General features: G+C 40.4%; 1 protein-coding gene across 2 annotated transcripts in view; it reads right to left on the reverse strand.

The window, feature by feature from the left end:
- The window catches only part of CDH4 (cadherin 4), a 665,459-nt gene that overhangs the window by 126,622 nt on the left and 514,515 nt on the right, over window positions 1-24,322 (reverse strand). For both annotated transcript variants that reach the window (XM_043527024.1, XM_037915875.2), the window contains exons 5-6: window positions 21,069-21,224; window positions 10,820-10,964 (exon numbers count right to left, since the gene is read on the reverse strand). In XM_043527024.1, coding sequence (XP_043382959.1) covers window positions 10,820-10,964; window positions 21,069-21,224 — 301 coding nt within the window. The remainder of the gene's footprint in view (window positions 1-10,819; window positions 10,965-21,068; window positions 21,225-24,322) is intronic.

Here is a 24,322-nt window from a genome sequence, read left to right on the forward strand (position 1 = left end):
ACCACTGACCATATCTCCATTTTACAGATGGGGAAACTGAGGTACAGAGAGGGGAAGCAACTTACCCAAAGTCATCTAGAAGAAGAGCTGGGAATAGAACCCAGATCTCCTGAGTCCCAGTCCAGTACTTTCTCCACTAGATCACACAACCTCAGTAGTTAACAACATATGATAAAATCAAATCGGAATCAGAATAGCCCTGACTAAACTAAGCATTATATTTTGATCTAGAGACTGTCATGAGTTCTAAACTTTCTTGGGTGAAGGAACAGGAGTCTTATCATGGACGCCAGTGGGGCCAGCATTTCATTCCTTGTATTTTGTCAGCCAAGGACGAGGGGGGCAAAAACTAAAACCATGATCGTTCAAAGTTTTAAACGTAGGAAAGGAAGACAGACACAAGTGCAAAGCCATAGCCTATGAGAGTGAGAAGGAAATAAAATAAACGTACTATTTCAGTCAAATAAGGAGAGGCAAGAGTTGGAAGCCACTGAAATGCCAGAATAACTATTTTCAAATCAATGAAGTATTGTCTGGATAATCAATGTAATGAATGAAGAATAGGGAGAGTTGTCACTACTAAATGTAGAAGCAGTGAAGATGATAGAAGAGGCAATTTAGAAGATATGAACTTGAGGCCAACATAGAGACAACTGCTGTAGTATCTAAGACTAAAGCTCACCAGTGCACAAAAAAAATGGATTAAATAGATGGTAAAAAGCCATTTTTACACTCTCATCACCCCAAATGCAAAATGAGAATCAGACCCTCCAAATTTATGCAGCAGTGTCATCAAAATAAATAAATAGTGCCAATTAAATAAACAAGTGCAAGGCATGGAGATGAGACAGATGCTTGAAATTCTGTTGCAGATTTAATAAATTGCAAATATGTCTAATCTAAACTGTACCCTGCATCACACAGACAGAAAAGTAAAGTAGAAGCAGCATTTTCCTTTCAGATGCCGCTCCCTGGGGAGCAGCTGAGAGCTCCTGGCATGCTCTTTTACCATTTTTTTTTTGTAATCAATGGCATATTTTGACCTTTCAAGCAATTAACCTAATTCACAGAGGATGTCACTCCCTAATTACTGGAGACATCAGATTCTCAACTTCAAACAAGGCACGAAGAGACAACCTAATGTGAATAAAGAGAACAAATGGGTCTAGAGAGATGATTGAAAAAAATCAGAAAGGGTGCTGTCATCTGGAACTGAAGAACAAAATAAACATCTTGGGAAAGAAAACTAATGCATGCACTGAGTACAAATCACACAGAGTTTAGCCAGATTTGAGGTGAACTCTTGAATGATTTGGGAATGTAGTCTGCAGCCTGGTGAGACTGAAAGCACCACAGAGAAGTTACGTGAAGTAAAACTCCAAGAGAGGCAAACAGACTTCTGTCCAAATGGATGAGCCTCCTCTGCTCATGAGGCAGTTCAGTAAATGGAACCACTTGCTTCTCACAGTAAACTCAAAAAGTGGAATAAAAGAGATTTAGGACAAAATATTCAAAAGTGTGAGCAACAAACACAATTTGCATAAAAGCATGAATGTATGTGCCTAATTTGCACACACACACATTGCACAGCTATAACTGTGCATGCAGACAGAAAGACAGATGTCCGATGGCAAATGCATATGCAAATAGTGAAATTTTGCAGACATTTTTCTACAAAATCTGGGCCTCCACATACACTGTACAATCCATTGTGCATCTTGAATTTTCACTGAGAAAGCAGTCTATACAATTATAATGTAGTTTCATAATTTCCAAAATAGAATAAAAAAAGTGTTAGGCTTTTTTCATGACAGAGTGGAAATTAAAGTGCACAGCAGAAAAATCTATCAACATTTCTCTGTAGAGTTGAGCTATGAGAGAGGCCATTAATGCAACTAAAGAAACAAAATATACAATAGATGGTACTTAACATTCAACAGATTGAGAACTGGAAGAATGTATTAGGGCAACTGCAACAATGTTTTCCCCCTGTGGTCCAGCAAGAGCTCCCACTCTAGGGTCCCAGATCCTCTGTTGTCGACTCTCTTGAGCAGAGACCCATGTATCTCTTGCTCCTGAATGGAGTTTTTCCCAACCTGCACTCTTCAGTACCTACGCTGTGATATTCTCATTAAGCCAGACTGCCTAAACAGGCCAGTGTGTATGCTTTACTTTCTCTCCAAAGGCTATGAACAGCTGTAATTGCCATCAACCAAAGGTCACCATACAGCTCTTTATAAGCAAGCACATTTATTCTTAAAGTGAAAGCATTACAGAGAAAATGTATTTAAAAAAACCCTACAAACATGCTAATAAGCTTACTAGAGATCACCTCGCAGTTCCAACAAGGGCTCTGGTAGGAGTCAGTCCTTCAAACCACACAAAGGAGTTTTCTGTGGTTACAAGCTTTCACAGCTTTAGCTCAGAACTAGCACACCCATGAACAGATAGTCTTTCCTTCCTACAGCTTAGGCATATGACATTGGTCTCATGTAATAGGTGATATGCAGACAAAAACAGTCTCCTCAGGGCATAGCTTCAAAAGACTGGGTTTTTGCATAACCAGTGGTGACGGATTTGTATTAACCTCTCCTTAGGTGTTTTCTAGGAACACATGTATTGTCTCAAAAGACCATTCTTGTCTGGCACATCGTTCAATATAGTCCTTGGTCCATTCAGGCTTCTCATCACATCTCTCCCCTAGAGCAGTTACATACAATCCTGGGCCACAATAATATATAAACTTTGCATTTAGTACAATGGACCCAAAGAGACAAACTTAAGACAATAAGGTTTTTTTAAGGATATTAAAGGAAATTGCTGGCTCTGTCACAGCAGCTGCACAGGATGTCTCCAGAAAAGATGTAAGATTTGCTTGACACCTGTTCCATCCTTTCAAGCATATTTAGATATTTTCATCTGATGTAATCTGATAAGACTTGGTGATGCTAAGTGAACAGGGAGGGCTAAAGTTCACTGACTTCAATGCAGTTAGGTCAGCAGAAAATGTGTCCTTTAGCCTACAAGGGGAAACTGTGTAGACTGCGTAGTTTTCTTACACAATATGTTACACACACACACACACACACACACACACACACACACACCCTCCCATGGCAGATTCAACAGAGTACCAGATTCTTGATTGTTTTTGACTATTCACTACTTGCTGGAGGACCCCTGGAAGGGTAGTTACCGCCTGGTTAGCATGATGCTGCACAACTCCTCATTGCTATCAACTTATTCATTTCTATTCTTTTAAATAATGTGTCTTGATTATGTTTTCCCATAGGTATATGGTACATTATTTGTGGTTGTTTGGTAAAAACATTGCAGTGGTTGGGCTACTGGATTGCTATAATTTATTTCCAGACTCGTCTCAGAAGATTATTTCAGCCAATTTTTCTTTACATCAACCTGGCCATTTTCTTTGAAGAGAAAAGCATCAGAGTTTTTGGATGTGGATTTTTTTCTTCTTGAGCGCAATAATTCACTACATTGCTGTTGGGACTGGCTGTTTCTATACTAAAAAACTAACTAAGCAAAGTATTCCATAACTACCCAGTTTTGACACAAAATGGAAAGCAGTAAAATGTGGTTGTGTATGAGCACTTTCTTATCACAGAATGGTGCCTGGCTGAGCAAAAGCCTTGAAAGAGGATATTGTCTTTCCTAAATTTATGCCCAACGTGTCAGAGAGAGAAGAGGGTGGGTCGGATGAAGCCATTTTTAATAATTTACAAAATGCAAGGATGAAAATAGCCTCTATCCAAACTGAACAGACTGAGGCAGCATTAAGATATTTAAATGGGCTGTATGATGAACATAGTGATAATGCATCTGGTAAGACTGAGAAAACTGCTGAATCATTTTCTGTTAATAAGGCAATCAGATGAGTTTTTAAGTGTTATCCCTTTAAGGACGATGATACTCTTGCTATTTCTATGCTTTCCTAGTTCTAGTGATGATTAGGAAGAAAATGCAATTAGAAAAACACACTCTCATGCAGGGTAGGATCCCCCACAAGATTTCACTGTATACATAGTAATGTGGAATTTGATCGTGAATGGTAATAATGACCGAAGTGAGTAAATCTGGGTCATGTTGAGAGAGGCAGATTCTTCTCTTGCTGTGTCACACTTAAGTTGCATGCATTTTAGGTCTCCCTTTACATTTTGTAAAGAACCTTAGATTTTTAAGGGTACGGGTATCATTAATTTTGTCCAAAACTAACGTGAATAATACTCCACAATTTCAAGAGTCAAAGACACTTGAGACACTTTCATCATATTTCTGGGTCTACACCCACCCACCACACACACGTGCTGTGACACACAGTTTCAAGTATAAGTCTCTCTTTCCCTGTGGATCAGTTCCTCAGCTGTGTCAATCACTGTAGTTCCACTGAAATCAATATAGCTCTATCAATTTACATATGATGAAGACCTGGCCCTATATATTCATGTATACACATTGATGTTGGGATGTGGTAAGTGGTAACCCACTCTTTCCAGTTCATGAGTATGTTATGATGTCTTTGACTTGCCCATTCCACTGGGCACTTAATAGTGGTATAAAAGTCTGGCTATGGATTTTTCTGAATACTCCTCATTTACTAAGGCCCTGACAGGACAAAACACTTGTAGACGTGCTTAACTTTAAGCACATATTTAAGTTCATCCTCATTCAGCAAATTGCTTAAGCATGTATCGAAGTCCGATTGGCTTAAGAGAGAGTTAAGCACACGTTTAAGTGCCTTGCTGAATCAAGGCCTTAAATAAAGAATAATGAAAATGATTTGCCTCCAAGCTTGTAAAACAACACTGACTGTATTCAAATTGAGATTATTAGCTGCATCTTAGTGTTTTTGGATTGATTCAAATTCGAATGGGAAGGAAGTGTTTTTCACTTACTGTCTGCTGCCAGCAGTTAAAAATGATGGTTCTTATTGCCACTGACTCGGGAACTTTACCTTTGCCATTTTCATTTCCTCTCTCACAACAATTTTACCACCTACGGCACTTCCCCCCCTTGTAATTTAAGTGGAAATACAACCTTCAGGATGATGAGCATCTCTTTGCTAACTGTACTATCAGGTGAATGAGAGGAAAGAGCCAGGAATTCAGAACATCAGTGCTTCATACAAGTGTATGTATAAATGCAACTCTGTGCCTTAAAGGATTAATTTCACAAGCCTTAAATTGCAGTTTAATTTGAAAACTAATTCAGCCCCATAATTGGCTTTTTCTATTCAAATCGCTGAGGCTAAAGATTTAAATTCTTAATATTCAGATGACTTTCAAGTATCTGGCCCCATCTGTGCATTAGTCCATGGTGTTAATCTCTCAAGGGAATCTCTGCTAGCATAGAAATAAAATAAATAAACAAACAACTGGGACACTAATAGCATAAACCGCTTTAAAAAAAGCCCTGATATTATATAGAATATTTATTTTTATGAGATTTCTTTAACTCAATTTGCTACATGTAGATTTTGCTCCCAGCTATTTAATTTTTTAGGTGACATCAATATCAAGAATCACACTATCAGAATTGCATGGAGTTAGGGGGAAGCAGCGAATTTTAATTACAACATTTTTCACTTAAGGAGTATCAATTATAATGTTCCATTCCTTTGGAGGTTTACCCATGATGCTTAGAGCTTCTTCCAGTTCATTCAGGAGTAAGAAACTGGCATCAACTCTGCCCTTCAGCTTAACAATGCGCTAAAGAATCAAATGAAAAACAGGGGGAGGTGAAATTCTGGCATCATGGAAGTCAACAGGAGTTTTGCTATGGGCTTCAAAGGGTCCAGTATTTCACCTAGGCCATAGGTAGCGGGGAGATAGTGGATGGGTTAATATTAAAATGCCTCCCACATAGAGCTGGTTGGAAATCTTCCAACTGAAGGTTCTTCCAGAGGAAAATGCCAGTTTGTCAAAAGTGAAATGTTTTTTCAAAATTCTGACAAAATTTCATTTTGAAAAAACAAAAACAAAAAGCTGCTGGAGTGAAGCATTCTGATAAGGTTGATACTTGTTTGACCTTTCTGGAGCAGAATGTTTTGATTTCCCATTTCAAAACATCTTTTCATTTCAATTTTTAAATAATATTATATTATATAATATGTAAGTCATTATTGGAATGTAACATTTAGATTTTGTCAAAACACAACATTCTGATCACACTGAAATTAAACTTTCGCCACAATTCCATTTCATGGGAAATTTCAATTTTTTGTTTTGTTTTCATTCTCTTTTGGAGGGGGGGAAAAATTCAAAATCACAGAATTTCCCATGAAATGGAAAATCCAATTCCCAGCCAACATTACTCTCATAAAATATTCCTGGGATCCCTCAATCCTGTACAAGCACTGCTGTAAAACTCTAGTAGCTACAGTTTGTGTCAGGCCGTAACTGGTAAAAATATTTGCAAGAGGATTCTGCGAAGCATGGCAAGAAGTAGAAGAAGAAGAATTTTTTCCCCTGGCTATTACCCAATAAGCTAGTTTGCCCTGGTTCACAGAAATAAGCTTTCAAGGTACAAGAGAATTCTTGCAGCACGTACTACATTCAGAAAAGCAGCTATGCAATCCATACAGCTTTATCAGCTCTTGAAAGGAAAGTTCTACAGTTATGAGGGAACTAGAACTTCGCTGATTAAGGCTACCGGAGGGGCCAGGGGAATTTCAGCGCTAGCTTTCAGCAGCATTTTTTAAACTTAGCTGTGTTCTTCATACAGAGGCAAAGTTCAAAGAAGCAGAACATTATTCAATGTGAGTAAAACATGGACTTTTAAGATACACTTTCAAACAGTGGTGCATTAAATCAAAACCAACTTGAGTGTCTGTGTGTGGTAGGGGGGAGCTGATTCTGTGGGGAAAAATGTCACACAACTAACTATTCATGTTGTGTTTGTTTGGAAGGCCCTGCATTTGAAAAACTAAAGGGTTCATCTGCACACCCTTAGACTAAATAAACTAGAAACAGCAAGGAAGAATTTATTGCAGAGTATCAAAAAAGGGAAAAGAGATACATTTCAATACAGCATCTAGCACACATTTGGGGACTGTACAAGAACCAGAGAGTGACACCCCTATTCATACTGAGTAGTACCTTACTCTGCAAGGGGTAATCCCATAGATTTCAAAGGGACTACTCCTGGCATATGGTACTATTCAATTTAAGGAGAGCACAATCTTACTCAAGAATAATAATAGATTAATAATACATGAGCTCAGGTCAGCATTCCTGTCCAGGTCTGATTTCAGTGGTGGCTTGCACCCCTCAGACAGTACATTCTCTGGAAACCTGGGCAGTCTGTTGGATTCTGAATGCCAGGCATTCCATTAAGGCCCATTTACCAAAAAGGAGTTCGGATCCTCTTTGACTAAATCTCTCCATCCGTCTACCAGCCTTCTCCTGCCTCTTGGTCGGTCTAGATGGCCAAGGAAGGCTATTTCTATGTTTGAAGGAAGTGAATCCATATTAAAGCTGGGGTGACACACTGGGAAGCTAGGCAGACAGAGTGAACTAGCCACATCGCACACTTGTAGCTCACCCACCCATCTGCATTCCCATCATCTTGAAGCTCAACACCTTCTTTTGGATCCTTGGCACCGAACTCTTTAGGCCATCTTTTGACTGGACCCCCACCACTCACAGCAAAGGCCAGGCACAGTTTGCAGTTCCTGGGCTCTCCTGACCATCAGGAATCTTCCCTCCTGCTGTCTCCCCAGGGGAAATAGCCCCCCCAAAGGTGACAGGGAGTAAGCAAAATGCTCGCTCCTCTTCACTCTGCTCACTGGAGCTTTGCTGGCTGCTAAGAAGGGAGCATGCTGCACGTGGCAACCCCGTGTATGCTGCAGCATCTTCTTGAGGCACAATCCCTTCTGCAGCTCCTCCTGAGCGGGGGCAGGTCCACTCTGCCCCTTACCCAGAGATGTGCTGTGACGGCACAACCGAGTTCCTTGTTTTTCACTTCAGAGGTGATCTGCTCTAGTGATCCTGTTAATCAGCCTCACAGGGGCTTTCCCTTGTATCTCAAGGTCATTGTGCTCTGCTCAGCTGCATATATTTGATGATCTCTGGTACATTTCCACGGGTCAGATCTTGAGCTCTTTACTATTTTCATTTGGGCAAAATTTCCACTAAGTTCAACAGGACTTTGGCCCCTGGTAGTGGTTGCTATTAAAAGTCAATGTTTATCGAGGGTACTACAGTTACTTTCCTAAGTTAAAATACATGAACATACCTGTGGCATTCCTCTATAATGTGGTAACTGAAAAAATATAGTCTTTTCAATATTGACCACTGTACATGGACACATAGCAAGTGTCAGAAAGAGTAATCAAGGGGCTAGTCAGAGATGAATAGTCAAAGTCCCGAGAAAGAGTTTAATAGGAGTGAAATGTGCCTTTTATGGCAATGAATGCTGATCTGCTATATCACAGAAGACTTTTTTTCAACTTGCTTGAAGCAGAACTGTGTGTGTCTATACATATAATATAATGCACTGCTGAATCAACAGTGAACATATTTTGCCTTTTGTTTTCTGTAGGAATATGTGTTATATCTTTCATTTGTCGATTGTTGTGATGAATAATTAGGAATCCTGGCTTCAAGTTTTTTTCCATTGTACGAAGACCTAGTGTAGTACCCTCTTATTACTATAATTTCCTGAAATAACTTGAGTGAAAAAGGATGTTTCCAAGTCTCTGGGAGCGTCATGCTTAGCTAAATATGCTGTGTACGTCATTTTAGTTATATATGTCGCCAAAAAAACCAGTGATGCCCTGGTTTGAAATGGGTGAGGAGTGCACAGGTTGCACAACCTAACTCTACGACCTCTCCATTATTATCTCAAAGACATAACCTCACAATTATTGACATGTTTCGCAGAAAGAGGGCATCAGACACCCAAGTCCCCAGACGGGTTTACAGAGGCAAGGAACAGAAATTCAATGATTATAAACCTTTAAAAGAATACTGATTAAACAAGAAAGGAGGGGAAACAAATACATCAAAGGCAAATGTAATTGCTTTTGAATAAAATAGATTGCTTCCCATTTACCTGCCTTAAAGGCAGGCACACTGGTCTGGTATGCAGAATACCAAAAATCAGTGGTATAACCAGAGGCACAAGTATTTTGTAGTCCTATTCTGATTTAATGGCTTATAGGCTTATCTGGATTTCAAACAAGAAAGGACTGCAATTTACTCCTTTCATCATCCTAATGAGCAGACCTAGTTGAACATTTGGGAACACTTTCAATATTGATTTGTTTTAGAATAAGATGTGGGGAGTCTCATTTGTTATGGAAATATCATGAGCATCATGGCTTATTTCAATCAGCGTTTCAGATTTTGATAACTTGTACGTGGAAGCCCCAATGTGGCCTTAGTGTAAAGGGGGAAAAAAAACCTCTGTGAAAGAGTCATTAAAGAAACTGAACCTATCATTCTACAGCCCAACTCTGAGGATCAGAATCTGGATGAGAACTTTGAAGCTTTGGTGCATCTCTACCTCAAACATACCAAGCGGGAAGCTATGTAATGTTCTTTCCTCAAGAAATAATGTCACACTTTGTCCCCACTACATGTCACCACAAGAGCCATTCTTCACAATGCTGAAAGACAATCAATCAGGATTGCAATTCACCTTGTTAAAAATAGTGGCCTCAGGAGACTTCTCTATGACAACTCCCTCAGGCAGCAGAGAAGTAATGATAAATGTTTGCTGACATAAACCAAAAGCCATGTGATGTTTAACCCTTCTACCTGTAAACAACTGAAAATAAATTTATTCGGGGGGAGGGGGGGAATCTCATAAGGCTTTAGGGGCTTTGTATTTTATAGCAGTTTACCTAAAACTAGTGGCAATAGTTTTCACAACACAATCTCCACTTCTTCATTAAATAATGAATGCATTCATATTAGTTATATTCAGCAATAAGCTAAAGCAAACCATTTACCATATTCTAAACTGCCAATTTATGCTTTACCCCCAATAATGAATTAATAGTATATTTTTGGAAGAGAAATGTAAAAAAAGGCTAAATCTTTCCAAAGACTTTTAAAATGTGCTTATGCTCGCACCATTATCTCAACTGTATGCACAAATTAGGTACTCACTGATTTTGCAGGAGAATTTGCACACTTAACTTTTTGAAAACCTGGTCTCAGATCGCTGCGTAATTCATGATAGGCAGAAAAACCATGGCACGAGATCAGACACCATGAAGTCAGTGGGAACCTTGTAATTTACTACAATAATTTTTGGATCAGGTCCCATATGAGTAAGTTGTTTTTCCACAACTTGGGTCACAGACTTTACTGGACTCTGAGTGGATGGAAAATACTGATCTTAAAAATGACTGGATTACTTTTCAGTCAGATAGATATACAGTATTTCAAACATACAGTCAGGTAAAAGTCAAGATCATTGCAGGGTTTGCTTTTCTTATTAGGAGTCTGTCATTATTACTGTACTGATTACATGTTGCTGTAGAACTCTGTACATTTAACAAACATTCGAGACAGGCAACACCTGGTTTGGTTTTACAAAGCTTCAGCAGTTGCTTTTGCAAACAAAACTTCCAAGTAGTGTGATTTGGATGCAGCTCCCATTTTATCCAAGTCTACACCTACTCCCCTTCAACGTTTATGGTAGTTCAGCTAAACTGTTCAAGTTTTCACCAATCTTTTACAAAAAATAACAATCTCTGAGCATCAAGAGGAGTCATGGAACATGTGATCAAACCAACTTGTGCTTTATATTTGAAGACTTAGGCTTATCATAAGAGCTCTTTCAACTCTACCTGGTTTAGATCCTTCATCAACAGATCCATTATAGACTTGGTTTATAAACTCAGGCCTGTTGTCATTCATATCAATCACATAGATGTAGAGGTCAATGGGGTTCTCCACCTTGTTTCCATTCATATCCACTGCATGAGCCCTCAGCTGGAAATAAACACAATGGAAGCATGGTGTCAGTGACAGAATTCGTTGGATGAAAGATGGAGTTGACTTCAGCATTTATATTCTTTCCAAAAATTAAACTATAGGAATGTCAGTTTTCCAGTAGAAACCAGATATCTGGTTTTCATATAGGCGCTGCAGGATACATAACGTTTCACAACAGGGCCCAATATTAAAAATCATTTTCAAATAATAATAGTAAATAGAAACACAAATAATTTTATCAGCTAAAAGAAACATTTTCTCCACGGCTAACAAATCACTACATTAAAGTAAAGTAGTAATTGTTACTTGGCAATCTCCAAAGACTAAGTTTGCTTACTGTTATTAATACCATGATGACATGGGTTTATTTTGCACTAGTCACAAGAACTTCAGCAATGTACCATGGAATCTCACATTGCTTTGTGGCCACAGTGACATGTGGTAATTAGTAAGTGAAGAGATCTCATAATTGTTGACACTATTGTTATTAGTATTTGTATTCTGTAGCACCTAAGAGCACTAGTCATGTAGAGCAACCATTGTCCTAGGCGCCATACAAACTCAGAACAAAAAGATGGTCCCTGCCCAATGTTTATTCAATTTCTCCAAAGGGGAGACCCATGTATAGTTAAGAATGGAAAGACTGTCTCAACATTAACTACCATATCAGTGATGCAACGTTATAATAGCCAGCACTGTACCGCTGAGTTCTCAGTTAAAATGGCACTGGGACTCCATCTTATTAGGAATAACTATTGATAATAATGCTGGAAATCGAGACCATCTGTTTTCAGAATAAAAGGGACAGATACAGCATGTCAAAATGAGTAATTAATAAAACAACGCAATCAACAATAGTCTGGAACAATCAGTAATCAGGTGAGAAAAAATGGATAGCTCCTTCATTATATGGAACAGATGGCTGCTCTACATGGGTCGTGTGCTGAAGGTATTTATCGAAGCTGGCTCGGGAGGAGGACTGGATATGAAAGTCTTGTATTGTGCCTGACTTAAGTTGGCCAATGGAGAGACATCTGGCTCTGGGAGAGCGTTGCAGCTTTAATTTTGTCACTTTCCCTCATTTCAGTACCAGTGAGCACTGTTGAATCCCTGCACTGACATAAAAATCAGGGACAGTGTTCAAAACCTCAGGGGCAGATTCTGAAATATTGATGAATGAAGAATGAAAACGCCACATAAAAGGAGTTTGGTGAAACTGCTGTCTAGAGAAACAGGACTGTCACTTTAAGACCGATACTCAAGTAGGCTTGCCCAATGGGCCCTTAGTGAATTCCTCCTATTATACCACCTGCTATCATGCTTTCCTAATGTATAATGGCCTAGATTTTTCAGATGTGCTGGTATCTCTAGTTCCCATTCACTTCAATTGAAGTGGCAGATGCTCTAAAATTCAGGCCCCTTGTGTCAAAGAACGTATGCGGCTCTGATACATAGCATGTAAGGGTGCTAATTGTATTAATATTGATTTCAGTCTTTTGCTTTTGCCGAGACTGTGATTGATGGGATTTTACCCCTTTGTGTAGGTTTTCCAAGAAGGTTTAACAAATATAATCACGCTATATTTGATAGGCTGGACTGAGATTTAATCCAGGGAAGGGAGCAAACTGCCACACAGACTGAGGGTGGACATTTAAAAAAAAAAAAAAAAAAAAGAAAAAAAAAAGGTTAAAAAAATCACATTTTTTTAAATATTAAAAAGGCTGACTTCATTTTTAATACAGACTCTCTCATTTGTGTTTCCTGATTCTTAGTGCTCTTAATATTTGCATTTCATGCCTACGTCTAAACTGCTCTGACTTGTATCAGCAGAGCTATCCTTCATTATGTCAGATGTAGCAATTCAATAACTTTTACAAGTCAAAGGTCAGATTGTCTTTGAAAAAAAGTAATTCTGAGCTAAAATTAAAGTTATCATCTTCAAACTGAAGCCTCACTGGACTCCTTCTTGCTGCATTTTCAGGAGCGGAAACGGCTCCATTCAGAGATAAAGCAGAGTGCAAAGCCGATATCTTTCTCTTTCAGATCTGGCTCCCCATCCCCACCAAATTTTAATTACATTTGATAGCTCTTGTTTGAAATCTCCAGGAATAAGTCATTTCTCAGCACTGCACGTCTATCTGCTTGTCACACACATATGCCCGTGAACATATGCATACGTTACTGATTCACTCAAGAAAAAAATTCAATAAGCAAGACGGTAGTTATCTCACTAAACCTGCAGAGATACACACACGAGGCTCCCCTGCTCCATGGTAACATCAGCATTACAGCCTCAAACCTGAATTCTGAAGGTGAGAACAGTACTTGAGAGTATGGACAGCTGAGCTAAGGCTTGCCCCCCCGCCCCCACCATGGATTGAATTGGGTGAGACGCACCCTTTGATTTAACATACAATCCAAACACAGAGCACTGCAGTCTCAATGCTGATCCCCCGCTGCAGCCCTCCGGTTTGCATGGGTGACTGGGTGCCCTCACAGCTCCCCTTCTATGGTGTTACTGCCTCCTTTCTGACCATTTTTCCTTCTCTCTCCCCCTCCCTTTTGTCTGTTTTCCTTGTCCTTTCTTGTGTATTTTATTTATTCTTTCAGTGCTCTTTTGGTTGTTCTCATCTGGCAATGACCTTCCTCCATATCCTCTCACTCTTTTGTACGCTGTATGCTCCTTACCTGGGGGTCAGGACCATCTGCTAGTGTCAACTACAGGTGACATGAACTCCATGGGCTGCTGTCTGAGTCTATAACAATGCACAACAAGAGTCACTCCTGGGGCTGGCTACATTAGAGTTCTTTGCAGGAGCAGGGAGGGAAGGCAGGTGGCTTCCAAGGGGTCACCTGCGGCTTTGAGGCATGTTTAAAGGATGGACAGGGTGGAGCAGATATTCGGGAGCTTTCCTTTCCCTCTTCAACCTTCTCGTCTGTCCTGCAATCCCTCCCACCCTCCGCCCTTGAACTAGTGTGGAGCTCTCAAAATGGGAAAAAAAACAGACATACCACATCATCATGAAGCCCAGCATATTTTATATTTTCTTGCTCCACAAGTATATATGACTGACTTATTTATTCAGTATGCATGATTTAGTCTCACACAGTGCTCAGCAGGCAGGGCAGCAATCAAGTTCCATCTGCTACACGATGGATGTTGTGATAAGACAACGGATGGGATTAGAAGTTGATACACTTAAGTGCTTTTTCATGGTATGTGAGCTGTTCACGGGGGGCAGGGCATAGAAGATGACAAAACAACTGTCATGTTTACTTCTGACAACTGGAAAGGAGCATGCTCAGATTGAGGAAAGGACTAAAGTCTTCTGGAACTGGAGAAACCACTGTTTGAAAGGCCATTTACCACAGCCTTGGGTAGAAGAGAAGTCAGAACACACAAAAAACATTTAAATGGGAGTCCATCAGATGGAATTTAAATTGGGTGCTTGGAGAGGTATTTAGTAACTGTTTAATAAAGTTGACATTAAAACATTAAAATTGTCGCAAAGTAGAGAGCATGATCTTGGCTGCAGGTTAGAGAAAGAATAAATAGGATCAATGGAAAATGTTGGAATCCAACAACCATTGTATAGGATTCATAAATATAAATGTCTAGCTAGTGGTCCAGATCCTCTGCTGGTGAAAGTAGTTATAGTTCCATTTTGTACCAGCCAGAGAGCCAGCCAGTCCCCTTGAACAAATATTTTTAAAAGTAGGACAGTCTTCATTAACATACTTAGGCAGCAGCTACCACTGGTTTCTGTGTTTTTTCTACAGACAATTTCTAGAGCAAATGTAGCTGTTGGCATACAAATGCTTCAGCATCATGATTATTGATGACACGGGAGGCTGGTGCTATCTGAAGGTAGTTAGTCAAAGTCAACAGTGAAATGTGTTAAATATAAATACTACTTCTGCACTAATACTGAGAATACATATGTATAATAATTGTAAGTGACAGATCTTTTTAAAAAATTAGGCATACAATTCTGTGCCTAATTTGCACACACTTTATCATGATTAAACATGTAAATCAAGTTATTATGGCACAAATGACCAGAATTACACATAAGCTTTTGTAAACGTGGTTCAAAATATTATTGCAATTAGTACTAGTTTCTCTGGGTCAAATTCCTTGTTTCTAATTGTCTTTTTGTCTCCCAGAGACAGGTGGGTGAGGTAATATCTTTTATTAGACCAACTTCTGTTGGTGCAAGAGACAAGCTTTTGAGCTGCACAGACCCAAAGAAGAGCTCTGTGTAAGCTTGCAAGTTTGTTTTTTTCGCCAATAGAAGTTGGTCCAATAAAAGATATTCTCTCATCCTTGTCTCTCTAATATCCTGGGACCAATAGGACTACAACACTGCAAATAATTTTTTGTCTCCCCCACAGTCTAAACGATTCCCATCTTGGCCTGTAACCAATCTCCCCTTGTCCAAACACCTCTGACTGACATTTAATAAAAGTGTTAATGGAAGCAAAGTGCTGGTTGGGACTATTCCAAGCTATATCTGTATTTAAAAACAGGCATATAAATGAAGCATGTTAATTGAATATCGTTGCCTGACGGCTAAATATTAGATTTTATGGTGATGGTGTTTTGTTAACAAAGCTTGAAGATATATGAGAGATCAACCAGACTGCAGCTTGATAGGAAGTTCTGGCACCTGAAATAATCAGAAAAGCACCAGAAGGCACTGATTTGTCCATGAGTGTAAGCAGAGAGTCATCACCTACAATACCGAGAGCTCATGGGAACTCAGGCTGATAAGGGTCGAGGGAAGTGATCCATGTTAAACACTGATATCTGCTGAAAGTTAGTTGGCTCTGTTTAAAAACTGAGACACAGAGACATCTGTGTAACAGAGAAAGTACTGCTACAACGAGTCAGAGCCTTGGAAAATCCATCCCTCTGATGCTCAAGAGAAATATTAAAAGCTGACAAGCGAGTTCTGCTTCAGAACTACCAAAATAATTAAAAATTGATATGATTCCTCTCAGAAAAAAGGTGGGCTTCATCAGGCAAATGCTTCCTAATGTGGAGAATTAAAAGAGGAGTGCTTTAGAAAGAGCAATCTTGATGCAATCAGAATTATACAAAAGAAAGTATACATGGAAAACGTGCGAGTTAATGAAACAGAACTCTGGCATGTGTCCTCCCTAATTCTCAGGAAGATTTTTTTTATTGGCTTTTAGGTTATTTAGAAATAAAATAAACATGGACAGCATGTGATACCAACAGAGATGCCAAAAAGATTTAGGTCTGTGTGGGGCTGTAAAGAAATGGAGCTGCGTAGATCATACATAGCCATCACAGGTGAACTGCTAGCCTGTGGCAGAAGATAACTCAATAGGTTACATGCTAAAAACGCAGGGGCCAGATCTTTACCTGGTGTAGTTCCACTTATCTCAAGTGGATTTATACCAGCTGAAAATCTGGCCCCAGGACTCTATTAGGTGAGCTAAGAAGAATCTTCGTTAGGTATTAATAATACCTAGAGATGAACTGAGCTATAAAATTCAGATCCAAACCTGAATCTGGATCCAAATTTTCCCAGAGTTCACATGTGTCTGGATCCGAGGTCAGGCCTGTCTCTAGTAATATTGGTGCTTATTGGCAGGACCCTCAGCTATGGTAAATTGGCATAAGCTCAATCAACTTCATTGGACCCAACGAGAAGCCAGCCATGGATGCCAGCAGGGGCAAAAACAACAAAGCAGGGACTGCTGTATTGCAGGGGAGGAGGAAAAATGGGGCACAGCCAGCATCACTCCACCCTCAGCATCTCCTTGGTCCCAGAACTGCGCACTGCACCAAGCACAGTGGAGTCCTGGCTCATGACTGTGGCTCCTAGGAACTACAATAATAAATAAAATAATAATAATTAATAATGGAGCTATGCTGATTAACACCAGCTAAAGATCGTACCTCTGTCTAGTTATGTCCCATGTAGGGAAGTCTTGCACATAAGTACCTGGTGCCCTTTCTTTCTTCCTATAACTCTGGGACATTGGCCTCCCCACAGTGTTTTGGGTTACCACTTTATATAAAGGGACATTTATAAAGTCCAATCAGTCAAAAGTTTGTTTGTAACCAGGGCTTGTAATTATCTATAAACACCTTCTACTGATGTGCTTACAGCCATTTAAAACATAGAATCATAGAACCATGGGATTAGAAGGGACCAAATTTCATCGAGTCTACCCCATCCTAAAATGCAGGATTTGTTGTGTCATATACTACTGCCGCCTGTAATGGGCTTATTATATCTATTAATCATTTATTAACCCTTAATTTGGCTGTAGCTGTTTGGTTATGCCTAGGTCTCTTTTCTTCCAGAAAAGAGACTCCCATGAATGAGATTAAACGTTCTCATTGATTCCAGCTGTTAGAAATTAAAGTTGTTTTTTGGGGAAGTGATACCAGCCACCACACAGCAGCCTTTTCCAAGCTTTCCTGAAATTTCTGATCTAAATATACTTATAGGATAAATTTGGGTCACATAAATCATTATTATGGGAAACTAAGTCATTTTTTTGGGGGGCTCAGAGTGTCTTGTACTTGACATCATAATGGCTCCATCAAAGGGGTTAGTTTGTGAATTATAAGAGCTGAGCTGTTATAATGACCCAGCAGCTCTGAAAAAATATCGAACACTGAAGCGACATAGAGCCTTTTTCAAAATAATCCTCCTCATATTTTCATGGGCACAGCAGGCAAAATAATTGTTGTTCACAGAGGATAAAATAATTTTGCTTCAGATTCTTTTTTGTCCAGGGAAAATTTCTCTTTCCATCCAACTTAAGCGGTAATCTATTTTCTTTATCCCTCTACTCTTGCACAGAAGCATTGTCACTCTGCTTAACTGGACACCTGATAAAGCTAACAAAGTGTGCGTCTCTGACAGAGCAGTTAGGAATAGGATAGTGGTGGAAGTAGTCCATACCATTGCATTGACATATGGCATCTCCAGCAATGACTATTATGATACCAAAGAATGTGTTCAATGCTGATACAAAGCAATCTATGAAACAACTTTTTGTAGCCACTGTAGAAAAGAGCGAATGGACAGATGCAGGAAGTACTGAAGTTTTGTGCAGCTGGCATGCAAAGAGTAATACAATTTTTTTTATCAGTTTGTGTGACTGTATTTACTATTTGCTTCTACTTTGTGACACAGACCAATTACACTGCACACAGAACATTTTGTGAGCCAGTAGAGTCTACGGAAGCATCTCTTGGTGTTACTAATATTTATTAATTCCCTTGTATTTACTATTAGTCTATCTACCTACTTAAGATCTTCTATGATCTCCTCACTGTACTGTCTGTGTCTGAACACCTCCAGACGATTTAAAATGAAAAACGACTAATTGTTACTGCATGTCCAACTTCAGTAACAAGTGATGACTCGGTAACTTCCTCTGACACCCTAATGTTGATATTGGTTTCTCACATTCTTTTAGGCCTGGTCTATATACAAACTTGACCAGCTCTCAGTTAAACCACTGCTACACTATCAAGTTACACTGGCTAAACTACATCACTCAGGACTGTGAAAAATTTCACACCTGTGTGATGCAGTTAAACTGACCTAAGCCCCAGTGTGGATACCGCTAGGTCGAGGGAAGAATTCTTCTGTTGACTTAGCTAGTGCCTCTTGGAGAGATAGATTTACTGCAGTGACAGAAAACCTTCTCTTGCTGTAGGGTCTGTCCTACAGCTGTGCCACAGTAGTTTTCTCGTGAAGATATGCCCTAAATCAGTGTAATGTTGTGTGCGGACACTACATCAGTTTAAAGCAGGCTCAGGTTATGTCTTCACTAGAAACGCTATAGTGACCTGGCGGCAGTGCTGTACGCTGCAGAGATACAAGGGATTCTTCCACTGGAATAGCAAATCCACCTCTCAGAGAGGAGGTAACTAGATTGACAGAAGATGTTTACAATGGGGCTTAGGTTGGTTTTACCACATCACAAACAGCATGAAAGTTTTCACAGCCCTAGGCGATGTACTTCAGCTGACTTAACTTTTTAGTGTAGACCAGCCCAGGGGTGGCAGGTTTGTAGAAATTTTGGTGGTGCCCAGAATGCCCAGAGCCCGCCCCCCCTCAAACTTCACTCCCTACCTGCCTAAGGCTCTGCAAGGGAGTTTGGATCAGGGGAGGAGGTCTGAGGTACAGGCCCTGGGCTGGGGCAGGGGATTGGGGTGTAGGATGGTTGAGAGGTTGGGCTCTGGGATAGAGTTTGGGTGCAGGCTCCAGGCTGGGGCAGGGGGTGGGTGTGCAGGCTTTGGGAGGGAGTTTGGCTGCAGGTTCTGGGAGGGAGTTTGGAGGGGGTGTGTGGGAAAGGGCTGGGGTGTAGGATCTGGGAGGGGTGGAGTGGGGTGCGGCACATACGGGGAGGGGCTGCCCCACACCATAGCCCCACTGGGGGTTGGGGATGGGGCTGCCCCATGCCCAGCATTGGGCAGGAGTGGTGGCTGCAGGGGATGCGGATCACAGGGTCAAACACTCATAGCCCCAGCAGCTGCTCAGGTGAGTGAGGTCCACACCAGATGGCACCGGCCGGAAGCCCCCTTGGCGTCTCCTCCTGGTGGGTGCAGGGTGAGGGGAGGGCTGCCAAGCATGCGTGTGCCTCCTCCCTCTCCTCCTGAGGTGCAGCCAGCTGCCTCAGCCTGCTGCCAGCGCTGCTCTTGTGCTGTGCTGTAGCCTTAGGCAGCAGTTGCAGCTGGTGCCAGCCGTGCAGGCAGGCGAGGGAGAGCCGCGCCGCTTTCATTCAGGCAGGGATGCTCCAGGGCTGGGGGAAGGATGCTCCGGGGCCCGGGTGAGGTGTGCGGGGGGGGGGTGGGGAGAGGCGAGTCAGGGGCCAGGGGCCACCCCAGGGAGGGCCAGGGAAGAGACCCAGCTCCAAACATTGGTGGAGCCGGACTCCAAGCCCTGAATATTCCTGGAGTCCGGGCACCACGGGCCCATACAACTCGCCGCCCCGGACCAGCCCTTACATTGGCTAAACTTAACCCTGGTGTACACTTAGAACTTAGGTCAACGTAACTAGGTAGCTCCAGGGTGTGAAAAATCCACACCTGTACGCCATAGCTATGCTGACCTACCCCCTGGTGTAGACACAGCTAGATTGATGGAAGAATGCTTTGACCTAGCTACCATCACTCGGGGAGGTGGAGTTCCTACAGTGATGGGAAAAACCCGTCCGTTGCTGTAGTCTGTGTCTACACTACCATGCTACTGTGGCAATAGCTATGCTGCCTATTTAACAAGGGCCAACCAATGTAAAGCACATTTAAAACAACACGGAGAGTCTACACATAAAGGATATGTCCACTCTAGAGCTGGAAGGTGTAAATTCCAGCTCAAGGAGACATATCCATGTCAGTCGAACCAATGTGCTAAAAACAGAAGTGTAGCGGTGGCGAGTGGTGTGAGGAGATCGCTGCTTTAAGAATGATGCTATCCAAGATGCTAGGCATGTACCTGGGGAAATTAACCCCTCACGCCACTACGGCAACGTTTCTAATTTTAGCATGCTAGTTTGATCACAGCTAGTGCAGGTCTGGCTCCTTGAACTTACACCTTCTAGCTCCCATGTAGACATATACAAAATGTACCTATTTAACCAAATCAATGCAGAATCGCACCTTTAGTGAAAACCATGCAAATCTGTTATGAAAACAATGCCTTAGTCCTTTTCTCAGTCACGGGGAAAAGAGTTGATCTGTGTAAAATATGTGATCAATAAATCCTGAGCTGGGCAACACTCGCATGCTTTCTCATTTCCTCATAAACTGGAAATGCAAACCTGGGCCCTAATTCTGAGAAAACAAGTTGGGTCCACAGTTGTACATCTAAATTGCACAAAACATTCAGTGATGAGGTGAAACCTGCTGAAATCTAGCAGTTTTGAGTGTTTTACTTTGACTTTGAGAGTTCAGACCCCAAACTCAGGGAAGGACCCAAATCTGTGTGTCTATTCTAGCCACAAAGTCCTTTTGCACTATTCTAGTGCAGAGGAGCTGTGGATTAGGGGGATACATGTACAATGCATAAAAAAGAAAAAAAAAAAAGACATTTTCATACTTACATGGTAGGAAGCTCTTTCTTCTCTGTCCATTGGACGTGTCACATACATTCTGCCAGACACGGGATCAATGCTGAAGACTTCCATAGGTGGCTGGTCAGCTCCTACTCCAGTGATGCTGTATCTGATATGGATCTCACTGTCCTTATCAGAACGAATCTGTATAAATAATTAAAGATAACAAATCAGTAAGCTATGGACAATGGGTTGGTGACATTGATATTCAAATACCTTTACCTGCTATATAGTTAGGAGGACATTAAGTCCCAATCTTGCAAGCCTTCTATATGCAACGTTGTTAACTCTGATAGGTGATCTGCATGCTAAGGCCTGGAACTAGGTTGCAGAAAAAAAGATCTTTCATAAACTTTCAACTCATTTTTTTCCACTTTTGTTTACAATGATCCTTTGGAACCCAGAAAGCAGAACCCTCTGACATTCTGGCCCTGATTCTCAGAAGTGCATCCATTTGCATGCACAATTTATGCAACCGTAATTAAATTATGCATACAAATAATTAGGGCTGGGATTTTTTTTTAAAGGAGTCTAATGGAGTTGGGCACCTAATTCCCTCAGGTTCCCTTGAAAAATCTTAGCCTAGAATTTTAACAGGCTGACTGGGCATACAGACCCTAAATTTTCAAAAGCAACTAGTGATTATAAGTACCTTAATTTGGGGGCATCTAAACTGAGACACCTCAAAGGGGGCTTGACTTTCACAAAGTGCCAAATGCTTGCCCTCTAAAAATCCAGCCCCTTTTAGGTGTTTGGAGCTGGGCATCTGTTAATCACTAGACACCCACTAATCCCTTTTGACAATTCTCTAATCACCAGGATTGCATTTTCAACCAGTCTAAATGTGTATGTAAACACACATATGTAATTCTAAAAACAGAGGCCTTTATTTCATTTCTAATACAAGCTTGTTGGCTTGTTAATGCGGGGTTATAATGCCTGATGGACTGCTAGCTTTACATTTGAACATCTTCTTAGGGAAAAAAGCATTACAGCATTGCTTTTAAAGCCCATTCCTCCCAGCCTCCTTCCCACCTTGAGAAACAAACACACACAAAAAAAATCAAATATGGCATGAAGAATGACATGAACTTTGGAAACAGATAAAAGGAAATAAAAAGGCAGGCTAAGATGTTACCCTAGCAACCTTGATTGTATTGCTTTAAATCTGAAGGTAATTTCTAGATCAGCCATTTAAAAGAAGTTCTTGTAATGTCAGGGCTATTTCTGAAGGAAAACGCAAGGTACAAATAAACAAACTACCACCCCCCACACTGTGAAAAACTGTCTCACATGCGTCAACGTGAAAAACAGGGATTTTTTTTCTAGCCAGGTTTATGAATGCAATAAATTAATGGGAACATCATATAAATCCATTTTTATAGAGGAGTGTACGTTAGTATCTCAGATATGGCAGGGCATTTTCTGAAAGGTCTGCATACTCTGGAATACTACGGTGCATGCAGGAGGCACAAATAACTGAATTAAAAGAAGTTCCATTCTAGGTGCGCAAAGGTAGTTTCTGAAGGGGAGATGAGGGTTTGTTTATCAGATTGAGGAAATTGGGAGGAGGGGGCTACTATTTTGAAACCCTCCATACATGACCAATATAGATGCACGTACTTCTTCCCATGGATTTCTTTCCTTTGCATTAAAGAGAGTTAAAAACTTTCTGTAAGTAAGTCACTGCAGATCCAGGAAATGAAATACACCATGAGATACACAGGAGTTATCCAGCTGCACTAAGGAAATCTAGGAGATAATTATACTACATTGAGCAAAACAAATACACTTTGTTACATCTTGCAAACATTTGGAAATCACTCAAAAATTGTGGTGAATCACTTACCTGAACTTACTTTCCAGTAAGAAAACAAAAAATACTTGGTTTTCGAGAGAAATTATCTATGGGGAAGTGGTCACAAAGACCGAGGACAATGAGACATAGTATGGCTTGCCACTACTGAGGTATTCCTTGTACAAAAGCACATTAATTTTGTATCAGAACATGTAATTTTAACATTTAATGAGATTTTTAAAAAAAGAATACTTTAAAAAAGAGAATACTTCCTATCTAGAATATTCTGACCATTCCCAGCGTGTAATCTAGTAAATCTTTTTGATCTATTAAGACTTATGTGAATACAATATAAGCTTTGCTTGTCAGAACAGTTACTGAACCAGTTTACCATATTAAAAAAAGAATCACTGTTTCAGGGAATTTCCTAGATCAAGAAAGAGCAGCTTTACATCTTATTTATATCTGGTAAATGAGAAAAACACAACACATGCTTATGAAAATACTATGAGTAAAGACTACACACGTGCATGCCATTCATTTATCTTACATTTATGATGATGATGAGAATTATGCTGTTTTTTATTTACAGAACAGATGGTGAAAGGTTAAATTTATTAACATATTTAAAATGTTATTACTGTAGCACCCAGAGGTTCCCAGCATCCTCAACTTTCAACAGTGCTAGGTACTGTACCAGTATGTATGAAGACCTGGTTAAAGTGACGTGTGCATTAAATTAACTTCTGATGTTTGGTGATTGTTGTAATGGATTCATTCTTTATAAAAGGGTTTTCACTCTCCACAAACACATGGGAAGGAATTTAGCCTTTGGGATTGTTAACCACATGAAGAAATGCACTTTCAATGGGGAGTTCATTGGATTCAGAATCAGGACAAACGTTATAATTCTGTATATCTAGGTTCTGACATGGCTCTCCTCAGCTTATCCTGAGCGCCTCACAAACACTAGTGGAGTTTTCCTCATACCATCCCAGTGAGGTACAGAAATATTATCTACATTTTACAGATGAGGAACTGAGGCCCAGAGAGATTGAGTGACATGACCAAGGCCATAAAGGAAGCCCGTGACAGAGTCAGGAGACCTGGTTCAGTTCCTGAGTCCCAATCAGACCTCCCTGTTGGCTTAATGAGACGTGTCATTCAGTAAGCTGCAGCATGTTGTAGGTTCAAGCTCTGCTGAGCCAACCAAAATAACGTCCAATAATTTAAATTAATTCCCAAATCATAACTGGAAAGAGTTTGAGTCTGATTCTGCTCTCCCATTTACACTATAATAAATCCAGAATAACTGCAGATCAAAGGAATGACACAGATGTAAAACCAATAACTCTTTCCCCTTTAAAGATTCTGACATAATGGCCAAAATACATGTATGATGTAAACCTTGATATAAAATTCACGTAGTTCTGTCATCAGATCT

Source organism: Chelonia mydas, chromosome 13 (assembly GCF_015237465.2).
Source record: "Chelonia mydas isolate rCheMyd1 chromosome 13, rCheMyd1.pri.v2, whole genome shotgun sequence".
NCBI lineage: Eukaryota > Metazoa > Chordata > Testudines > Cheloniidae > Chelonia > Chelonia mydas.